This window comes from Haliotis rubra, unplaced genomic scaffold (genome assembly GCF_003918875.1).
Source record: "Haliotis rubra isolate DU_JTF1 unplaced genomic scaffold, ASM391887v1 Scf1439, whole genome shotgun sequence".
Taxonomy (NCBI): domain Eukaryota; kingdom Metazoa; phylum Mollusca; class Gastropoda; order Lepetellida; family Haliotidae; genus Haliotis; species Haliotis rubra.
Genome location: NW_025765380.1, coordinates 5149 through 29278, shown reverse-complemented (window position 1 = coordinate 29278; position 24130 = coordinate 5149). Strand labels below are relative to the sequence as shown.

The 24130-nt window shown below is 42.6% G+C and overlaps 2 protein-coding genes across 4 annotated transcripts in view; one reads left to right on the top strand and one right to left on the bottom strand.

Moving 5' to 3' along the window:
• The window catches only part of LOC124269308, a 39940-nt gene extending 34002 nt beyond the window's left edge, over window positions 1-5938 (top strand). For 2 of the 3 annotated variants that reach the window (XM_046704316.1, XM_046704318.1), the window contains exons 2-3: window positions 4550-4627; window positions 5404-5938. In XM_046704316.1, the coding sequence (XP_046560272.1) occupies window positions 4550-4627; window positions 5404-5876 (551 nt within the window). In that variant the 3' untranslated portion in view covers window positions 5877-5938. Of the gene's footprint in view, window positions 1-3937; window positions 4076-4549; window positions 4628-5403 lie in introns of all 3 variants that reach the window. The other variant, XM_046704315.1, reaches the window with a different exon arrangement.
• A 6040-nt stretch (window positions 5939-11978) lies between these two features.
• On the bottom strand, window positions 11979-23628 carry LOC124269306 (atrial natriuretic peptide receptor 1-like). Its single transcript, XM_046704313.1, has 7 exons — window positions 23452-23628; window positions 18540-18663; window positions 17950-18018; window positions 17015-17189; window positions 15987-16085; window positions 13734-13825; window positions 11979-12189 (listed from the first exon to the last, which is right to left on the bottom strand). Exons 1-7 carry the CDS (start codon window positions 23625-23627, stop codon window positions 12127-12129), a joined length of 798 nt encoding a protein of 265 aa, XP_046560269.1. The 5' UTR covers window position 23628; the 3' UTR covers window positions 11979-12126.
• Between the last annotated feature and the right edge of the window lie 502 nt (window positions 23629-24130).

The window sequence follows — 24130 nt, the reverse complement described above, 5'->3', positions numbered from 1 at the left end:
GTTGGTGTTCTTTACTATCAAGATGTCCCAGGATATAGACTTCTATGATGAGTGTGGAGCCTGGCACCATAGCCGTAATCCCTATGTGCCCGTAGCAGTCATACCTTAACTCACCCCCGCGGAATGCCAGTAACATATTGGGTAAAACCGGTCTTAGTATAATCCTTGTATTAGGCCCCGGAACGAAACACGCGGGTAAGGTACCGCTATTCTTAATTTCAGAGATATAACTATATTCCTTTAATGAGATATAAGGTGAGGCGAGGGTTAAGTTGACTACCCATTCAGGCTCTTTAAAATCTGATAATGACACCCGCCTATACACGTTGTCTTTCAAGTGCAGGATGTATAAGGTGTCTTCCTCACCAGGCTGATCGAATCCCTCCTTGTCCCCTAGGTCGTTAAGCGTAGCGTTGGGCGGTGCCTAATCATTGCTATAATACTATTACGAGATAATTTCCAACTGGTTTTCTGATAATAGTTCAGGGCGCACTTCACCCCCATGAAGTGTATGTTGTCGGGTAGGAAGATCTTGGTTAGTGATATCGTGTCTTCCACGATCACGGTGACTCCCTGCAGACTGGTTTTGGAGTCGACACCCACCCGCACGTAAACTGTGCAAACGTGATACTGGTGTCGTTTCGCCCACCCGAGTTTGATCCCCTTCACGATTTCGACATCATCCCGCGATGGTTCCCCTAGGTAGACTTGGATGACCAGAGTGGCGTTATCCGGTAGGCTCATCAGGATGTTGACCACGCCAGCAAATTCAGACACCAACTGCAATGTCACGTCTTGCACTCCCGGTTTACTCGATAGCATGTGGGCTGCCATACTGGCGACTGGGCTGATGATTACGCTACGCCTCTGAGCCGGGACGTAAGCCACGAGCAGTGTTCCGTTGTTCACGACTTTGTTTAGGTAGTTGTCTTTGTTCTCCGTGAACACGGATGGGGAGCCGAGCTTAATATTGAGAAACCAGTCGCCTTTATCGGGTAACAACACCCACTTGTCATCTTCGGTGAAGACGAGAGTATATGGGGTGTTTCGGGCGACGGTAGTGCTCTCAACATCGTCTAAGTCGAACAGTTTGCCCCCGAAAGATGGGTATGTCATCCATTTATCATCACCGGTGTTGACTAGGGTGAACCGAGTGTTGACGACCGCTCTTGAGGTATCTACTATATCACTTAGATTGCTAGTACCACCTATGGAGGGGACTTCAACGCGTTTGTAAATACTGTTTTTAAGCTGCAAGGCGTACAATTTACCATCTACTCCGGGGTCGTCGAATCCGCGTGTGTCCCCGAGGTCGGATATCCCCGCATTGACACATTTTTTCACCTTCATTCCGGGGCCTTGTGCGCTGGTCATTTTATGTGCAGCGTTATGCTGAGGTATCCTATATTCACAGGATTATGATTTATATCTAACACCGATATTATCAGCTCAGGGATGTTGCCTCTTATACTGCCGCGGTGAAAACGACTCGGTTCTACCGTCGTTGTATTTCTCCGTTTTCACCGGTACGGCTCTCAGTATCATGGAAGGGTGACCCCCTTGAATGTTGTCCATTGTGCTCAACCACCAGAATCCCGTCCTCCACCGACACAGGGGCGCAACCCACGGCAAACAGGTTGGTGGACCTGATATCCCCCCGGGTCCACAACGGGGGAAATGAAGGACGAGTGTGCTGGCACGCCCATAGCTCCATCCTGAAGGCCGACAATGGTGAGATCCGGAAGGCTAAGGGTGTTAAGAAGTATGTGGTGAAACAACACATCAAACACGCCAGATTCAAGGAAGCCCTGTTCAAGGCCCGTACCTTTAGACATAAAATGAACACACTTAGAAGTGATGGGCATAGGATATACGGACTGACTATAAACAAGACGTCCCTGTCGCCGATGGACACTAAACGTTGGATAGCTATTGACGGGATAAACACGTACGCGTACGGGCATGAGAAAATTGAACCAAGAACATAGGTGTATATGTAATTACCATACCCTGTCATTGTGACATGTCACGGAACCAGAGAAAGTTTGAGGCTATTTACTACAGTCCACGTGGGTACTGGAAAGGAGCTAGCGCTGTACATAAGCTGGCTAAAAGGGCGCGAGTACCCCCAAACGAGGCCAAAGCGTGGCTTGAAAAACAAGCCCTGTGGCAGATCCACCACGCTACGTGCCTAGAAGGAAGTTTGGTATTAACATACCCAATAGCGTTCACCAGGCAGACCTACTGTTCCTACCCCACCACAGGTTGAGGCGCAAAACCTACAAGTATGCCCTGACTATCGTGGATGTGGCCAGCCGGTATAAGGAAGCGGAGCCCTTAACCGCGAAAGATTCTAATGAGGTGGCTCAAGCCATGGAGCGTATATACAAGCGCAGTCCACTAACGTGGCCAACAGAGCTCCAAGTTGACCCCGGCCGGGAGTTCATGGGTGTCGTGTCACACCTGCTGGATAAACACGATACCAAGGTCAGGCGTGGCATGGCCGGAGCCCATCGCAGCCAAGCCATAGTTGAGAGATTCAATAGGACTTTGGCTGAGCGCTTTTTCGGGCATCAATACACTCAGGAAATAAGTCTAAATAAACCCAACACCGAATGGACCACGTGGCTACCTCAGGTGGTGTCTGCCATAAACCATGAAATCACCCGTCTCACTGGTAAGAAGCCGGTAGACGCTATCAAACCAAAATCAATAGTGGCAGAGTTGGCTGCACCATTGCATGGGAAAGAGAAACAGATACCAGATAGGGCCCTAGTGAGGTACCTATACCAGCCGGGGTGATAGCCATAAGCAAGATAGACATAGATAACGTGGACATGAAAGCCGACGAGCCGAACTTGTACTACTTGAGATATGGGCCAGGGAGAGGGTTTGTTAGAGAAGAATTATTGATCATACCGTACGGCACAATGTTACCTCCTACCAACGTGGCATAGCGGCACAGTAGTGCCACGTGTGGGTGGGAAATTAACGGGGGCTCAAAAGTAGTAGATGCAATGGTAGCAAGAGCTAAGGGTCCGACCAAAGCCTTATTTGTGAAATAAGGCTTTGCAGAGGCTTTTGTTGGACTTGGTCCAGCACTATCATTGTATATACTTCTTGCCGGCTTGTCCATGAGACAATATGCCAGGCATTTAGGTCACCACCCCTAACAATCAGTCAATAAGTGAGGAATTATCACCAAACAAACTATGTAAAAGGTTTGCATCGTTCAAGCGAGCCACGCAAGATACCAGCAAGACAAGACGCAGCCCTTCTTAGACTTGTTAGGCGATTTCCCTTTGCACCAAGTTCAGTGCTAAATCGGCAATGGTTTCCACACCAGCAACTTTGTCATGAAACTGTTAGAAATCGACTGAAAACAGCAAGGTATAAAGCCAGGAGACCTGTCCGAGGACCTTTGTTGACACATGAAGGCAATATTATGGTGGTGCCGTGAACAGCCTCTTTGAGGAAGATCTATTTTGTTAGACGAGAGCCGGTTTTTCCTGTTTGTTACTGACGTAATGTATGGCGACAGAGGAACAGGACATGCTGGAAGAAGTTCCATTCGGCGAAGGATCCTAGATAGAATGGGACTGTGTGTCATTAATGACTGCAAACTTAAACGTGTCACAGTGAAGTCATTACTGCCCTTGGCCAGCCAGAAGCCCTGATTTGAACCCTATCGAGCATGTTTGGGGCATAAGGTTCGTCAGAGAGATCCGCCAGTCCAGAATATTAATGAATTAGAGCAAACATTGCACCAAGAATGGACACAGGCTGCCCCAACATCGGGTTGTCCTCTTAATGAGGACGAGGGTTCAAAACGTCATCCAGATGGGCGGAGGTTACACAAGATACTAACTCTGTCTTCTGTTGCTGAAACCACCAGTTTCATATTTCCGTGTGTACTTAATCCACGCTTGTACTTCAGGACAAGCCGTGAGGGGTGGACCACAAGGAAGGGCTTCTTCGCAGGTTTTGCCAACATCAACACCATACATTGCCACTCGGACATTCCTCGAGGAGTTGCGGCAGATGCTGAACACAGAACAGGAAACGTCAGATCCCGGTAGGACAGAGACTTTACTGTTTTATCCGTTGATCTGTATGTCCGTGTGTCTTTGGATTAAATTGAATTGACCCCCACCCCTCCCTCAAAAATATTAATAGGGTTTTCAAAATTCAAATAAAAAACAAACCTGTATGTTTCAATACATTGCAGTTACTTTCCTCTGACAGGCGAGGTGCTCAGCTAAAGTTGTAAAAGGAAATTATATTTTGTTTACACAGTCATTATATCGTATTAGGCTCTTGGATATGTACGTGTTATTTGTAAATTGCAGGTGAAGACTAAGAAGTGTTATCAAGTGTTTGAGACTAACGTTGAAAGTGAAATTGCATCAATGAACTTAATATAAATATCATTAGTACCATATTATGACTCAAAAGATTGAAGCACTTTACAAATTAGCTTTTGATTATCAGCACAACCAAATATGGAAATATGCACATGTTTGTTTATCGATATCGATCTGTTTTACAGTTAAGGGTAATGGCGGAGCGGTCTACACTCGATGGGGTAAAACTGGATGTCCGTCTAAAACTCAACTTGTATATAAAGGTAATACAAACCCAACATCCTCTTTTTCATACCTATTTAGTATATATAGACAAACTGAGGATGGATCTATTTAGGATTATCTAATCAATACATTGACCGACAAGTGACAGTCGTTAGGGAGTTATGCATAGAAAGACTGTCTACTCACATTGTGCAGTGAGCCGTCCATGCTCGAATCACATTGTACCATACATACACATATTTCCCTTTCGGACACACGGAAACACCATGCATTGGGAATGACTGGCAATGTTATAGTCGGATTTCTTCTGTTGGTTAAACTGTCTTACAACGTTGTGTTGCATTTGGGACATTTGATTTTAGGGATGGTACTCTACATAATACTTCAAGTCTTTGGCGTCGATTCTGAATAACCATCGGCAATTGTATGGATTGCCAATCCCCATGATCAGCAAAGTGTTATATTTCATTCCAAGGGTAAGCAACTTGAAATTTAAAACATACACGAAATGACACCACCTCCTTCAAAAGTAGCCTTATAAAAAGAACCGAAATTCAGATGTGGATTTCGATAATGTCGATTTGTATAAAATATGGGGCTATGATATCACAGATCACCCTGAGAATATAGACCTGTGAAGAGTATTATGTGCGTGATGTATACTGAGTTTGCGTCACCTTCAAAGTGAGAGCTGAAGAGGGTGAACATGTATGTCCTTGTCGTATCCATGGTTTAAGTAATATTCTATATCTGAGTAGCCTGAGCATTACTAGTAATGCTTATTTTGACTAACCCGACTGCATTATTATCACAGGAATAGCAGGAGGAACTCATTATAGTCATAAGGCCGGACCTGCTAATATCCTGTGCCTGCCAGACAACCCTGAATATGGAAACTACACTCCAGGATTTCAGGTTGATGGTGCCATCTATGGTACAGAATATCAAACCAATGAGCATTCCATCAGTTTCAAACGCCTTCATGACCATGACGTTCCCTGTGCCGTGTGCAGAAGTAGAACCAAGACAAGCGTCATCATGGTGCCTGCCAAGATGTCCTGCTTTCCTGGATGGCATGTAGAGTACACGGGGTATCTGATGGGTGGCCATTATAATCATGCTGCTAGTGAATATCTGTGTGTTGATGGAGATGCAGAAAAGGATAGAAGTGGTCATGAAGACAAGAACGGGCAACTCTTGTATCTTGTTGAAGGTGTCTGTGGTTCCCTGCCATGTCCTCCATACAAGAATCACTGGGAGTTGAGATGCACTGTTTGCTCTAAATAAGGTACAGATGTGACGCTTCACTTTCGTATAAGTGAATAAAGCCATTTCGGTGCATCAAATTATGTGTGGAATATTTCAGTATTTAAACCCTTAAAAAATCAAAACACAAATCCCTCGCACAGTCCAAAAGTAAGGACATATATTAAACGTATTTACATGTATACTAGCCACATAAAGAAACTGCGCACACTGAAAATGCCTTCAGAATTGGAATACAACACAGCAAAGACGAAATGATGTAGACACTTTATAAGCTGAAGTATCGGACCACAAGAAAATGTCAAAAGAACATGAACAATATCCGTAACGATGACGCCAGAAGTTCAAAATCGAGTAGGGGTCACACGACGAAGTCACAAAGTCAATGACGGGTATGACCACCATGTGCGTGAAGCACAGCAGTGCATCGACGACGCATAGAGGCTAGCAAATGAGCATTGAAGGCCTGGGGAATGGTCTGGGACGTGGTCACTGCTGTCTGGAACCTGTATCTGAGATGAGTCACCCGAATCCATCTGTCCTGTCTTGGCGTCGTTACAATGTGTTGTCAGTGTTCACACATCTGACGTTTGATTCCTGTTGTTGACGTTGAGACTTCACGTAGAATTGGACAATGCAATAATACAATCTGTTAAATTAGTAATTCCGATCGGTGAAAGGGTAATGGGATTTTGTTTTCTTCCGAACCTGATTTCTAAAGTTAATCTGTTAACATATCAATCAGCATAAATAGATAGGTAGTAAGATGGTGAAGACTATTTTTTACTACTTAGAAATGTTGAAATGGCATCAATATGTGTCCTTTGTGGACGTTTAGTCCCCCAAGATTGATGAAGTTCTTCAAGGTCACCTGAATCTGACAATGATAGAACTGAACATAGAAACAACCAGCTTCCCATCCCAACATTCCTGCTGCAGAAGATGGTCAAAGGATGACCATCCATCTCAAACCGTCACCCAGTCGATTTCCCCTCTCGAATCCCTTTTACATAAATAGAATAAACTTCATGGTCGATATCCCTAACTACTCGTCAACCTCGTCTATTTCCCCTCTTGAATCCATCGAACCTAACTAGAATAAACTACGTAGTCATCAAACCAGAACCAACGTCAAAACCCGGGGATTGATGTTTGTAATGGTCAGTTATTTAGTTCCGTTGTAATGAAATGTTTCATCATTACCAATCATCAGATGGTCAGATTTAGTGTCTTGGCATATCAGGGAATGCGTCTACATCAAAAGCATGGTGATGTATGTCCATACCTAACACTCTACATGTCCCCTCCATCCGATGATGCAATAGTAAAATATCGACAGGCACACCACTTTATAGTGTCCCAGGTTGTGGTACTTAAAGGAAACACGTTGGCCAAAGTTAATCCTGTTCTGTGCAAAATATGTTCCCCGTTAATTCACTTTCAAGAATTTTGTAAACATTTCATTTTGATCTAAAAGATATAATATTTATATAGCCTTATTATAAAGAGCAACCCATATATGCATAGGAATGTATAATTAACTATTTCAGGGGACAGGATTGAAAATTAAAGTCTTTTGTATGTTTTTTCCAAACTGTAAAAATATAATCTTATTTTCAGTTTTTTGTCTATATACGGATGTGGCGCGTGGAGGTGAAATAGAGTTGAGAGTAGTCTGTTATTGCCACAATGGACGAGTGTGTGTCAGCGTCTATGTGCGCTCGCCTTCCCCAGTGATACACGATATCGGTCGGTGCGTGCGTGCGTGCGTGCGTGCGTGCGTGCGTGCGTCTTGTCCAGTGAGATACGTAGTCTGCAGTTTTAGATCTATACATTTCTATTTTGAACGCATGGCAAGGTAACAGCAATACTTGACTTTTTTTAGTGAACAGATAGCAGATTGAACCCCTATCCACCCACACAGGCAGATCATGTCAACGGCACACGGACATTCTTGCAAATAGAAATGTAATGAAGTAATGACCTTGTATGAACCTCCTTGCGACTTTGTGTGGGTTTTCCTTCCATGCTGTGATCTTATGTGGGTTTCCTTGGCAAGTTGTGACCATGTGTCGGCCTCCTTTTGAAGTTGTGGCCTACTGAAACCTTGTGTTGGGCTCTCTGAGATAGTGTGTCTCCCTGGCAAGCTGTGACCTTGTGTTGTCCTCTAATTGAAGTTGTGACCTTATGCGGGCCTCCTAAAATCTTGCGTGTGCCTCCTTCCAACGTTGTGACTTTGTGCTAGTTCCCTTGACATGTTATGTTCATGTGTGTCTCCCTAGGCAAGCTGTGACCTTATGTCGGTATTCGTGTGAAATTGTGACCCTATGTGGGCCTCCTGAGACCTTGCGTTGGCCTCCTTCCAACGTTGTGACTTTGTGTTAGTTCCCTTGACATGTTGTGTTCATGTGTGTCTCCCTAGGCAAGTTGTGACCTTATGTCGGTATTCGTGTTAAATTGTGACCCTATGTGGGCCTCCTGAGATCTTGTGTGGGCCTCCTTCCAACGTTGTGACTTTGTGTTAGTTCCCTTGACATGTTGTGATCATGTGTGGTCTCCCTAGGCAAGTTGTGACCTTATGTCGTCGGTATTCGTGTGAAATCGTGACCCTATGTGGGCCTCGTTAGGTATCAAGAAAGGTATGTACAAACAGGTTGGTCAGTCGTTAAACTTATCAGTCCCTTTGCGTCATAAAAAGAACAAAATACTAATATCCCAGAATGTAGGTTTTAATGTCAGGTTGCACACTGTGTATTTCTATTGTATCACGTAGTCTTTGAACTCCACACAAGTAAAAAATACTTAAGTGAAGGAAAGATTAAGAATATTCAATATGGAGACAGTGACATTGTCGCTAGGTCCCCAACATAAGCCTCAGTAACTGATCACGTTTTACATTTTCATATTTCACATTTTCTTTCGTTCTTGTAGAATGGATTTCATGTTAAAGACTTTGGGGCAAGTTTGTGGCTGTGGCAAAAAGCTGTGAGAGAAAATTGTCAATACTTGACGAAACAGGGCATTCATGTCACAAGAAGAGAAATTAAACTTTGCTGCTCGGCAATGTAGTCATTTTTCAACTCACCATCGCCATCGGCGTAATGAAACAGCAGTCTAGCGTCTTGACCACCTCTACCCATAATGCACCGTCCATGAACATTTTTCACACATTAAAACCTTCAGCACAACCCTTTTCGCAAGACTGATCCCTCTTTCGTCCAAAAGGTACCATGTAAATACACGGGTCTTCCTTTCACAGGCATCAGTGGGTTAGGATCTAATCAAGGCGTCAGTTATTTTTTTTGGCGAATAAAATAATTAATTTTCTTTCTTTCGTATGTTTCTCCTGCCTTTCATGTTAAAAAGGAGGTGAGTTTAACATCTGCCCAATTCTGAAATACAATGCCATCCTTCCTGGTTTAAAAGAAAGATATACCAGATATACTCTGTTCAGTGCGGTGTCACTTACCACTGTGCTCTAAGCAGAGTTCATGTAACGACGCCGAAGGCCCGGGTTCGATTCCCCACATGGGTACAATTTGTGAAGCCCATTTCTGGTGTCCCCCGCCGTGATATTGCTGGAGTATTGCTAAAAACGGCGTAAAACCATACTCAGTCAGTCAGTCATGTAACGAGGTTTTGTGTCTTAATCAATATCACAAGATAAATATTGAAAAGTTGATGATATAAACATCTCGCCGTGACAAAAGACAAGCGTGTCAGACCATAGTATTGTCACGTGTAGTAGGACGTGAAGGGACGATACAAAAAGTTCAAGATTCGACTTTTCATGACTCGTGTTTTATCGTCAAGACTTTGTGGTCGTTAACCAGATCCCTGCGTTATCGTTACATGTACGTGAGAGTGAGTAGGCCTGATTTGATGCAGTTTTCAACAGATTAAACCACGATGTTTCACGGTATGATCAGGAATCTGTGATGAGAGCTACTATCATCCCGGAACATTAACGAGTGATCATCCAATAATAAAAGCTTCTACACTGTCCGATCACACGTATGAGAATAGTACCATGTTCATCACCATATCTATCACAAAATCTTATCGGGTAAATTCTATTTAGAACCTTATGGTGGCGAAGAAAGGGGCTGTAGGAATCTCAAGTAGACAGATGTATTAAAAGCAATAACTAAGTCAATATGTTTTGTTTGATAAATTGCAGATTGCTCTATCTCCTCGCTCAACATTGAATATCATTCCCTTGTCAGCAAATAATTTTCAAGTTAATGTCGAATATTGCATATCATAGAGTTTATGAAGGTCCTTTAATGGGAAGTCCACGTGGGAGATTCCATACGTACATAGGTCCATGTGCTACACTGTCTAAACAGAACTCTCCACGTACATTTGGAAACCATACATCCTCAGTCAAAGTGGTTGAACATCCTTACAATTCGCTAAACGTTGACAAAAACTACTAACATGGGTAAAATTGATATAGTAGTAAGAATCTTGATCTGATAAACCAGACGTATTCTGAAACAAGTAGATGAATCACAGCCATTGTAATACGAAACACAGAGAATATATGAATGAAGTTTGCACATTTTGACAGTCAGCACAACAACACATGGTGACGTCAAGACCAAGCTTGGTGTCAGATAGATAAACACAGTGAAAACCCATATCAATGACGTATTTCTCCACATGACTGTTGATTCTCCAACAAGTTGTCTATGAAGTGGAAGGATAAGTACGGTTCCGCTTGAATGGTCCATGTACCCTCAAGTCATCGTATAGAGTTGGTGAAACCATTTAAACTCATTCTTTGTGCCATGGTTATCACATAAAGAAATATTGACAGTGTCCAGATATACAACCAACAATTGTTATCCGTCAATGTTCACACACAGATCTGTATCCAAACATTCACAGCTTTGTACCACCAAATGATACATCCATTTGGGGCATCTTCACTATGGTAACCAAAGGGTTCCACGATTTGACAACTCACATCGCAATTTGACTGATCTAACAAGATGTCAGCATATGACCGCCGTCCTTGTAACATTATCAGTTAGTTATGTTTTCCCCTCGTTCAGCTATTAGTCAGTTAGGAAATACACGATGTCAATCATAGTCCGTTGTTCAGCATATGCTTGATACATTCTCTTCAGATCTTTAGCACACTGTCCGTTGTTCAGCATAAGCTTGATACATTCTCTTCAGATCTTTAGCACACTGCCCGTTGTCATTCATGAGTCCTTCATACGCATGTGATCAACACATTTCCTGTTCTTTGAGAGGAGTTTAATATTATGTTGAGCCAGTGTATTTTCCTACGAAATGACTCGGTATGTTATTGTTTGTTTCGTCTCAACAAACTGATACATGGTTTCCTGTACCGCGTCTTTCGGCTGTTTGAACCAAATACATACTAAAGCCATGATCATTACAGTAAGCCGTGGCAAACCCGTAATATTCAGTCAAGGTGGTCCAGAATAACCAACTTGAAAACACGCGACAGAATTGTATGAAAATAACCAAATACAGTTTCCAACGATCCAACTAGGTTTCCTGCTGATCGTTGAGATCACTTCAGTAGGACATACTCCATTCGTTCCATACGGACATTTCCATCCCTGGTGAAGTCACAACATACACTCTGTCTTCGTTCGAGAACTGCTGATTTCAGCGTAGTGGCCACACGTATCACCGGCTATGTATAAAGTACTTCGTCAGTCACAGCCATATCGGTCCACGTGGTGGATCCAGAGAAAGATCAAACATGGATGCTTCACAAAGAAGAAAAACATCACGTTCCACCACAGCTCTGTGCAATGTATTCCATGGTATTGTAAGCACAAACTAATATCATGCATGGTATTTCAACACTTCGCAATGTCACTAAAGGCAGTTCAGAACTACCCGATTCCATTCATGGTAGTTCACAACTACCCAATGCCACTAAAGGTAGTTCCACACTACCCAATGCCACTAAAGGTAGCTTAGCACTACCCAGTGCCAGCCACGGTAGTTCACCCCTACCCAATGTCAGTAAAGGTACTTCAGCACTACCCAGTGCATCCATGATAATTAACTACTACCCAATGCTGTCTATGGTAGTTCATCCAATCGCCATTTATCATATGGTAGTTCCGTGTAATACCATCTGTTTCTGAAATACCCAGTACCAACTTAAACATGATCCTTGAGGTTTCAAACCATTGCCCACAGCGGAGTCTCCTTGAGTGTGAACGCAGCGCTATAGAGAACATGGTATGTAACAGTGGCTCTAACGATGGGATGCAGGTCAGGAGGATGAGGATGTTGGCGTCTCCCCAACCAGCCAGTAGGTTGTCTGTGCTCCCTTCCCCTGGAACAGATAACACAGTCATGCATGGCAGAACCTTATTACCATCAAAACAAATATCTTACTTATCATGCTTCAAATTATCAAAGAATAATATGTTTGTCGTAAGAGGCGACTAACGGATGGTCAAGCTCGCTGACTTGGTTGACACATGTCATCGCATCCCAATTGCATAGATCAATGCTCATGCTGTTGATCACTCGATTGCCTGGTCCAGACTCCAGAGTATTTACAGACATACAGCGGGAAAATTACTGGGTGCGGCGTAAAATTAAACTCACTCACTCAAAGAATGATAGAAAAGGTTTGACGGAATCACAACATCACGATCATGAGAATGTGATCACAATAAATTGGTTCGTTTTAATAGGAAGATTTTTACTCCTGATGTATACATAGAAACATCATCGTAGATAAATTAAAAATTAAAATTAAACAATAGTCAGGTCGATGTTTAATCAGTACTTGGAATGTGATCTAAACTGATTTGTCTGTTATTGTTATTTAATGCTGTAGTCCAGCTGTATAATGACGGAATAGAAAACTTATCGATGATCGGTTGTGAACATCCTGGTATTTCCTGTCTTTTGAAGTTAGTATTCATTTGTAAAATGAACAAAATGCACGTGACCTAAATCCATTTAAAATGTCTAACCGAAAACAAATGCATTCACTTTACAAGGGTTCAATACACTGTAGGCGCGGTTTTGTACACCCATGATGTATAACACTCTAAAATACAACGTCTTGCTTCTTCCCTGACAAATATGTGTTTATTTGTTCTTAAACAATGCTAATAGTTTGATTTAAAAAACAAACAAACTTGTGAAAGATTCACATGAGGCTAGAAGGACTCTCTTAACGCATTCTCTGCCGACCACGATGGAGCAGGTTGATGGGAGTTTCTGTGATTCACAATAGCAGTAAATGGGTGAAACGTTCGTAAAATACTGACCTATGCGTGACCACAGTGTGACAGAACATGCCACTTTGAGTCACCATCATTAGTTGTTTACAACCACGGGACAGCTTGATCGTTCGAGATGTTTCGTGCTGGGACACTTTCTTAAAGCCTTTTTACTTGTAGAGCGGCTGATGAGCTAGTCCATGCCTTGTACGTTTGGATTGCTAACTGCTGGCTAACTACTTATAGATCTAAAACCTTCGAACCCGACAGATCCTACCATCTGATTCACAATTCTATTTAAAAGGGCTTATTGCTGTAAGCCTAAACTGTTAGTTTCAATATTAGTTGCTGCTTTTTCAGTGACGACGTAGACTATTTATGCGTTATCCTCTATTAGGGAATCCCCACGTAACACTAGCTCATACTGAAATCATAATATTTGATGGAAATCATCATCTGAGTGGATTATGTGTAATCTCGACCAACCTTCGGAGTATGTTCTAACGTGGGTATATACAAATGTACACTTGTGCTCCGTTATTCCGGCCAAGCACTGTGGGAGGTGTACACACAGATATTGTTCTTATAGCTGTGGCACTCCGGGCAGTTCCACATGGCGTGGTGTGGATTTGTCACTTACTTTCATCTCCACTTGTCCCCGGAGCTCCACCTCAAAGGTTCGGAAATGGTCCAGCACGTCTTTGGTTTGTTGGCTTAAGTGGATCTTCAAAGCTGCAATGGAGTGTTTCGAGTTAGATAGCATCGTGCAGATGGAACTTTAAATGGACCGATAGTTCTATTTCTATTCCATTTACTAACAAAATTAGAAGGGTTACTGAATACTTACATAGACCATTAGACAGCAGATGAGAGGACGTGAGTAAGCAGACGTCATTGAACACTTACGTTGACTATTAGACGGTGAATAATTAGACATGAGTGAGTAGACGTTACTGAACACTTACGTAGACAATTAGACAGTGAATGAGTAGACTTGAACACTTTACGGAACACTTACGTTGACCATTAGACAGTGAACGTCTAGATGTAAGTAAATATACCTTATCGAACACTTACGTAGACAGTTAGACAGTGGATGAGTAGACTTAAACACTTTACGGAACAACTATGTTGACTATTAGATAGTGCATGAGTACACGTGAGTAAGTAGCAGTTACTGAACACTTACGTAGCTATTGCATACTTACGTAGATCAATAGACAGTGAGTAAGTGGATGCTATTGACCATTAGACAGTGATTAAGTGGACGCTATTGACCATTAGACAGTGAGTAAGTGGACGCTATTGACCATTAGACAGTGAGTAAGTGGATGCTGTTGACCATTAGACAGTGAGTAAGTGGATGCTATTGACCAATAGACAGTGAGCAAGTGGACGCTATTGACCATTAGTCAGTGAGCAAGTGGATGCTATTGACCAATATACAGTGAGTAAGTGGACGCTATTGACCATTAGACAGTGAGTAAGTGGACGCTATTGACCATTAGACAGTGAGTAAGTGGACGCTATTGACAATTAGACAGTGACTAAGTGGACGCTATTGATAATTAGACAGTGAGTAAGTGGACGCTATTGACAATTAGACAGTGAGTAAGTGGACGTTATTGACACATAGACAGTGAGTCAGTGGACGCTATTGACAATTAGACAGTGAGTAAGTGGACGCTATTGACCATTAGACAGTGAGTAAGTGGACGCTATTGATAATTAGACAGTGAGTAAGTGGACGCTATTGACAATTAGACAGTGAGTAAGTGGTTGCTATTGACCAGTAGACAGTGAGCAAGTGGACGCTATTGACAATTAGACAGTGAGTAAGTGGACGCTATTGACCATTAGACTGTGAGTAAGTGGACGTTATTGACCATTAGACAGTGAGTAAGTGGACGCTATTGATAAATAGACAGTGAGTAAGTGGACGCTATTGACAATTAGACAGTGAGTAAGTGGTTGCTATTGACCAATAGACAGTGAGTAAGTGGACGTTATTGACAATTAGACAGTGAGTAAGTGGTTGCTATTGACCAATAGACAGTGAGTAAGTGGACGTTATTGACAATTAGACAGTGAGCAAGTGGACGCTATTGACCATTAGACAGTGAGTAAGTGATTGCCATTGACCATTAGACAGTGAGTAAGTGGACACTATTGACAATTAGACAGTCAGTAAGTGGACGCTATTGACAATTAGACAGTGAGTTAGTGGACGCTATTGACCATTAGACAGTGAGTCAGTGGACGCTATTGATAATTAGACAGTGAGTAAGTGGCCGCTATTGACAATTAGACAGTGAGTAAGTGGACGTTATTGACAATTAGACAGTGAGCAAGTGGACGCTATTGACCATTAGACAGTGAGCAAGTGGACGCTATTGACCATTAGATAGTGAGCAAGTGGACGCTATTGACCATTATGCAGTGAGAAAGTGGACGCTATTGATAATTAGACAGTGGGTAAGTGGACGCTATTGACAATTAGACAGTGATTCAGTGGACGCTATTGACAATTAGAAAGTGAGCAAGTGGACGTTATTCACCATTAGACAGTGAGTAAGTGGATGCTATTGACCAATAGACAGTGAGCAAGTGGACGCTATTGACCATTAGACAGTGAGTAAGTGGTTACTTTTGACCAAAAGACAGTGAGTAAGTGGACGCTATTGACAATTAGACAGTGAGTAAGTGGACGCTATTGATAATTAGACAGTAAGTGGACGCTATTGATAATTAGACAGTGAGTAAGTGGACGCTATCGACCATTAAACAGTGAGTAAGTGGACGCTATTGACCATTAGACAGTGAGTAAGTGGACGCTATTGAACACTCACGTAAACCATTAGACATTGCGAGAGTAATCATTTCTGAGACTTACGTAGACCGTTCGACTCCATCCTCGACGTGGTGTTGACGGTGTCTCCAAACAGACAGTACCTTGGCATCTTGAGGCCTACCACCCCAGCACATACACCACCTGGAACACATCATATAATGACATGTTATCCAGTGTTAAAGGGTAAGTCAGTGTTGCTTAACGCCGCGCGCACAGTCCAGGTACATACAAGTTACTTGTACGGAATCAAGTCAGACGCCAAACGCCTCACGCTCCAAAGAATAAAGTCAGTATTAAAAAATCAATATCTCGGGTAAAACTATATGTTTTGTTCATATTCATTACTATTGTTTTGTCATCATCGTACAGCTGTAATACTGCTGAGTGCGGCGTTAAACCGATATAGTCTGATTTGTACATTCGACTCTACTTGGAACAGAAATTTCTTATGGATGTCACCCGTGAATTTCGAAGGTCCGGGTTAGAATGAACATTCAGTAACTAAGGCGACTAGTAGGAGGCGACTAACGGCATCGGGTGGTCAGGCTCGCTGACTTGATTGACACATGCCATCGGTTCCCAATTGCGTAGATCAATGATGATGCTGTTGATCACTGGATTGTCTGATCCAGACTCCATTATTTACAGACCGCCGCCATATAGCTGGAATATTGCTGAGTGCGGAGTAAAACTTAACTCACTCACTCACTTATGGATGTACAAACTGTTTTGCCGTTTCTATTCATATAAATGTATGGGCGAATAAGTTAATTCAGGACCCCAAAATCGACGGAAGAAATGCAGTCTTGACCACTTACCTTGTACACATCGAAGTTTTCTATATCGAACGTAAATTATTACGGAATCAACGTTAAAAAACATTGATTGGGTGGCACGTGATACTTGAACACCGTTCTTTGGAGCAAACTGAATATGTTAACATTCTTTTCATCTCTGACTATACACATATTACAGTGGACGTAATTGAGATATGCGCGAAAATGTTCGTTTCCGAGCGGTTTAATGTCGAAATATAACTGTGAGTAATTCACAAACTATCGTCTTCGTACCTGTATGTATGCCTATCCGTAGCTTCAGGTGCTCCTCGGGTCTGTGGCGGATACGGAAGTGTTTTATAGCATTTAGCAGTGCAAGAGACATTCTGGCGATTTCCCTGGCGTGCAGGTTCCCGTTTGGTACTGGCATACCCGATACTACCATGTAGGCGTCGCCTATCGTCTCCACCTGTACAGAAAACACAAAAGCTAGAAACATCTGACAGCATGGCAAGAACGTAAATACAAAGTTTGATCATAGCTTTTATCATCCAAAACTGTGTTCCACTGGATATATCGCTTGTGTGAGATCAAACGATATCTCCTAGGGGATATCATTTTGACAGAAGATTTTGTACAATGCACTGACAATGCTATGACGTCATGAACTTGATGACGTAACAATGCTATGACATCGCTTCACTGCAAGTCTAATGGTAGTACCGTTGATAAAAGTAAAAATGTGTCATGTTATCAACTCGTGTTGATATAATTGATATCAGGAGACACTTGGGTAGGATTACCTATATATCCGTTACAGTAAATGTGAACTGCATCATATTCTGAGAATGGGGCATTGCCATACCATATAAGGAAATCCAAACATACAAAGTAAATGCATGATTTGGGAAATAAGGCTAGTAAAATGTCTCAAATTAGGGTCAGCACCTCTGTTAAGACATACAATGAACAGGATATACGACACAATGCAACAACCAATATTTCGGTAAATTTCTAGTGCATGTCGAGTTGCCCAAAATAGTACTGTTAGTTGTAAATGAATGTCCCAGTTATGACAAAACTGCATGAAGCTGACTCGAGGAGAACATACAAAATATCGAAATATGAGATTTTCAGGTGACGCCATGTGTTATACAAACGTATGGCCGACTTGGTGTGCACTTTGTTAATGTCGCCCATTTAACATTGACGGAAGAAGCAATAACTACCTTATACACGTCGAAGTTTTCTATGATGGAGTCAAACGTCGTGTACAGGTCATTCAGGAAATCAACTATCTGAAAGGATACACAAGAGTAATATGTTAAAGTTTGTACTCCACACAACACAACTCTCTCTCAGATCTTGACGTTATGATAAACAATCACTGGACGGGAAGTCGCGGCAGTTGAATGCTATTAGATATTCGCATATAAGCTACTCTTATATCCCCACGTGCATCAATAATCTATGAAGGTCGATACTGATTGGCAGATTAGAAAGATCTCATGACCGAGTATGGCTGGTTTGACTCATCCTCCTCACAAGGAGGTATCAATCCATACGAAAAAGTATGATTAACGGCAATGTGGGTGAAATGAACCTGTGTTCCTGGATTGACTCCAAAGCTGTAACTATTGGGCTATTCCAACGACTCTTGGAAACATATATAATATTTTACTTGTATTTATATTTACAACACAGCAGCTTCGTGATAACCATCTCAATCAGGTAAATGAACATGTGCTGATATCTTCATGCTATTTATACGGTGAATTAATGATATTGTGAGAGAGTTAGATTTTACGCCGTAACATACCTGCATAGGAGTGCTCTCCGCTGACATAGCAGTGAAGCCGACGATGTCGCTGAAGTAGATAGTGACGCATTCGAACGCCTCTGCTGTCACCGACTCGCCGCGAATCAGCTGACCAGCAACTGACCTGCAAGAGAGACTTATGTATGTGCATGACATTGGCTTCATACTGAGGCAGAAAGGTACAATTATCGGATCTACCTGAAGAAATATGTGAAATATCCACAGTCACTGGCCTGACTGGCTAGTGAATTGTCAAATGGTCATTAATTTTTTTGGGTAAATATATCACGCTCTCCGGCTTGTTACGTTATAACACAGTTTCAAATCATGCAAGCCTGATAAAAATGTTCACCGTATTAGCAGCTTAATTACGAAACCCGTGTCATGCCGACAATATCTGTTTCTCAGCTTTTTTTGTAATCTTTTGCTTAGTTTCTACAATCACATTTTGGGCTTGTGAATTATTTTGTGGGCTAGTAACTTTCAGGCACAGCTAGGCAGACTGCATGTGCATGACAATGGTTTCATACTGAGGCAGAACGGTACAATTATCGGATTTACCTGAAGAAATATGAGAAATGCAATGCATACAATCACATATGACGTTCTGCAGCGGTATTGGAAAAATAAAAGATGCGCATTCTGGTTGATCAAGGTAGCACAGCTAATTGTGGCGCCTGTGGTCTCTTGATCCATTTGTACAATACATCTTTACCGTTACGACTGTCCCATACCTGGGCAGTTTCAGTGATAATCATGAGTGATAAGACCACAGAGTACAGCGCCGTCCTGGACACCTGTGTCCACTGTTGCTAGAGGATGAACCTGATGGACATTATTCCGTATACTATTGTCCACAAATATACTTGCGCAAGAGAAGGAACGAGCTGGAAGTAAGAATTTTATTACGATCACATCTCGTTATCTTGAGACCACGGGGGGTCATCGATTGTATATCTTTAACGATTGGTAAGATGACTGATTTCAAGTTAACGTTAAGTACACAATATGTTCACACATGGTTTAGAATGTGTTCAGTTCTCAACACAATATTTGTCCACAAAATATGAATGTATTGGCGAAAGAAACACGTCCCTTAAGGGCAAACTAAATGGCAAATATCGATTTTTTTATTCAGAACTAGTCTTGACAGTGTTACCCAATAGATTCATTTGTCTGGAGTCTATAACGTTGGCTTCAACACGACAGCAGCCACCTCCAACGTGTTTTCCTACTGTAGACATCGGTGACTGATTGACTTCCACCTCACCCCTGACTACCACCAGGGCCATGACGTCACAACGCCCGGATGTCCTTGTGAAACTGACATTTTCATCAGTAACACAGGGAATGGCTATAGATCCGATAAATTACAGTGATTTGTGGAGTGTTGGAAGATTACATTTTTTACCATGAGATAATGTGCAGGCATTGTCACGAGGAACTGATTACCTGGTTACTAGGTGTGATATACTTCGATCTGTGCCACGAGATGTTGGACACCGGGGGTCGTGTCCAACGGATTATGTTTCAGAGGGGAATTCATTATTTTGTGGAAAATAGTTGGAAAATACATGAGAGATATGAAGACACAGCGGATAATCCGCCATTGATAGATAACGTTCCATTTGATAAAAGATTCAAATAGTTCACGAAAGAAAATTAATGATGCGGGTGAGCTAAATCCATAATTAACGAGAAATTCAGGAAATTTAGTTGCCCCTTCGGTCCAAAGTTCAAAGTAAGTTAAGCATAGGTGAGTAAGGGGAAGATACACCAGAAAAGGGCTTCACACATTGTACACATGTGGGGAATCAAACCCGGGCTTAGGCGTGACGAGCGAACGCTTTAGACAACCACATTGCTACCGTCACCGCCCCGAATCTTCGTGACAGGGTGTACAGGAGATATGGGTATTTTCACAACACGACGCTTGAACCCTTTCTCAAGCAAACGTCTCCCAACAGTTCCAGATAACAAAACTGATTGAATTGTGTTGTAATATTTTGTTGCTAAATTTCATTGTGTCTGTTTCTTGTTGAATTCAACAACGACAAAACATCAGCTCCGCTGTCGATACTGTTTTACGTGGTTGCCCACTTCGCAGCCAATGCTCTTCTAACACATTTTGAAATTGTATTCTATGATAATTGTACACCTGTCAATTCTTCTTTTTTTTCCCGGAATAACTCTGTCATTTGACTGATTGATAATTATTTTCTGTATTTTATCAGGTATAATTCATGCTGCGCGCTGCCAACGCGGACGACCATAGACAAAACATTATAGAGAAAGGGAAATACTCAGTAACAAAGAGTGAAGAAGAATAAATAAAACCGTATACAATGTTGCAGTTACAGACATCATGACCTATCACGACCCTGAGGAGACAATACCCTGGTGGTATTTACCTTGATCACCGTATCTATCTATCTGTTTTATAAACGCGCTTTATGCTCAGGTAGTGATGTTTTCACACAACAACCGCACTAAGTGTATCGCGTACCGTTTCTGTATGTATTCCTACGCGCGGAAGAACACCGAAGTACTCAGCAAGAAATCCAAACAGCCTCTTGAACTGGAGACTATTAAACTGTATATGTAAGAGATCGACTGGATGCGGGGGCTGTTGTGCATCGCCTAGCTGGAGACGTTGTAGTCCCTGTTGTTGTTGAGATAAACAGTTACAGTCTGGAACTGTCAGTTTGATGTGAGACCAAATCTTGCTGTGTGACAGGAACGAGCGGATTAGTCCTCTGCTTGAGCTCCATGGTCCCTGACATGTAATTGCCTGAGTGTAGCCAGCCGACATAGGCTCCTTGTGGAAGAGCGCACACAGATTTGTCAGGATTGAGACGTTGCCAGTGTACGTAATGATGTCTGATGTCCTCCAACTACATTTACTGCCCAGCCTATTTTGGATCACTTTCCCTAAGCCAACAGGAGCCGTGTTACCATGTACGATCACTAAGTGTGATCATGGCCAGTGCCTACCTGTTTAGGGGTAAGATATAACTGCAGTTGAGTAAACAAATTCCATATGTTAATCTTCAGATTTGAAGCTACTCTAGACCCTTCATGTCTTGACATTATGACGAGAATCAACGATGCTTTACAAATAACCCACATTAACGCTGACAAGTCAATATGCAGTACTGGGTTCTTTGGAGGGTTCAGGAATATAAAGATATAATATTAATATTCATATTTGAGTCGGTATACTTCAGGCGGCTCTTTCGTATTTGAGTCGGTATACTTCAAGCGATTCTTTCGCATTTGAGTCGGTATACTTCAGGCGACTTTTTCGTATATGAATCTGCTGTATACTTCAGGCGACTCTTTCGTATTTGAGTCGGTATGCGTCAGGCGACTCTTTCACCAAACTATAGTTTGACATATAGACTTTTAAACATAACACCTTCCTTTAGCATCCCATTCAAAATGGAAGACTATCGGAACATGTAGATCCGCAGGGGAGAAGGCATATGTTAAGGATTAAGTGACACGTATCAACGCGGTCATGTTTCATTTTGATATTGAAAATATTATTATTATAGGATATTTATATAACGCACATATCCACGCAACTAGTGCATGCTCAAGGCGCTGGTATTTATTCCGTCGATCATTGGATGTCAATCTCAACGGCACATCGTATTATCAATCTCAACTCCCTGGGGAATATGCAACTCTTGCAGCCACTAGGCGAGTTATTTCGGCATTTCCATCCTTACAAGGTACCCATTCACAGCTGTGTGGACTGGGACACATAGTCACAGTACTTTATCTGAGTTTACTACACGTTGCTGTACCTGCAACTAGGTGTTTGCACGTATTCATGTGGCCACCATCTGGTCACATACCAACGGATTCGTGGGTTCTTTTAAGTGCACAGGGTTGTGTACTGAACACTAGGGGTTGTGACAACACTGAAAGAATCTGCACACAAAGCTGACTCCAAGGTTTTTACACCCAGTCACAGGTGGGCTCGATCCCTACACACCTCCAGCTCGCTGGATCACTAGCCTGGCACTTTTGACAGCTCGCCCACCACGCCCACCACGCCCGCAAAATATAATACACATTTGATTCCTGACAATGTGGATTGTGGACAGCTACGTGCAAACTGTCCTCGGCTGACGGGTACAGCCTCTCTTTAACACTGGCTGTATTATACCGAGAGTCGGCGACGTCGTGACGAGGTCGGCATCACAACAAGAAGCCAGCTGTGATCACCCCCACGTCTGTGTGGCTGGGGAAACTGATTTGATCAGGTTTGATCATCGGTATACAATCGGGATTGATGACCAGGTCATCCGGGGTTTATCCGCCGTGTACGTGGGCAGGGGTCGCAATGATTACCTGTCTCCAAGGGATGAGATTCTATCGACAAACGTGGAACAAACAACCAACATTTGTCAGCTATCTCAGATACAACAATTGGCTGATACTATCAGCATCGTCCTTCACCGTCGGATACGATGAATTTCAACCCGGGCAGGCTTGAGCATCACCCAAGTCAGCGCATCTAACACAGAACCCGCGAAGATTAGAATTGATCGTCGTCGTCGCTTGTCGTAAGAAGCGACTAACGGGATCGGGTGGTCAGGCTCACTGACATGGTTGACACATGTCATCGTATCTCAATTGTGTTGACTGATACTCATGCTGTTGATCACTGGATTGTGTGGACAAGACTCGTTTATTTACAGACCGCCGCCATATAGCTGGAATATTGCTGAGTGCGGCGTTAAACAACAAACAAACCAAAACTAAGATAAACAGAGACATACTTCTGGTAAGTCGGTGAACTGTAAAGATAATGATGACCTCGTGTACTAAGACTGCATAAGCATAGGGATTAAAAACAAAACGCAAAGTGGACGACGTGGAACACCGGGTGTCTACTCACTTCGGCAGCATGGAGTACAGTAGATCCTCCGCCTTCCGCTTCTCCTCCAGGTAGTCAGACGTCCTCTCCGCTACCAGGGCCTCCAAGTTGTTGGCGTACTGCTCCATCCGGGACAGCAGGTTGTCAAGGATGTTGCCCTTGTCTCCATCCCTGTAACCAATGGAAACAGTGTACATACGAACTGGCCAGATCAGTTTGACAGTCTTAATACTCCAAAGTCACTTACTCCGAATGTTGCAAATGTTTGGGGTTTTGCTCTTCAGATAGGACAATGTCAAGCGTTCCACTTGTTGATTGCGTGAAACTAAACACATATCAAGTTCGTGATTACAAAGCTATGTTCGTCATGTAGAGAGTGAAACGTTATTTAGTTTCTATCATGTAGCCACATTTAATTGTGGAAGGAAAGTAAGAATTTACGCAGATGGAAGGCGTTTTCCGTGTTGTGAGACCCTGGTGCTTTCAAACATAATCGACAAAACCCTTTCCACATCAAGAAGAAATCGATTGTACGGTTTAGTCTTTTTCATAGATAAGCGTTTGTGAATCACCATCAAAACTTTGATGACACCGGGTGTAACCCAAAACGTGGGCGTATCCTGTCCCCTATGGCACCAGTCATTAACACTATCCCGGCAACCTGAAGGCAACATCTTCCCGTCAGTAAGCATGATTCGCC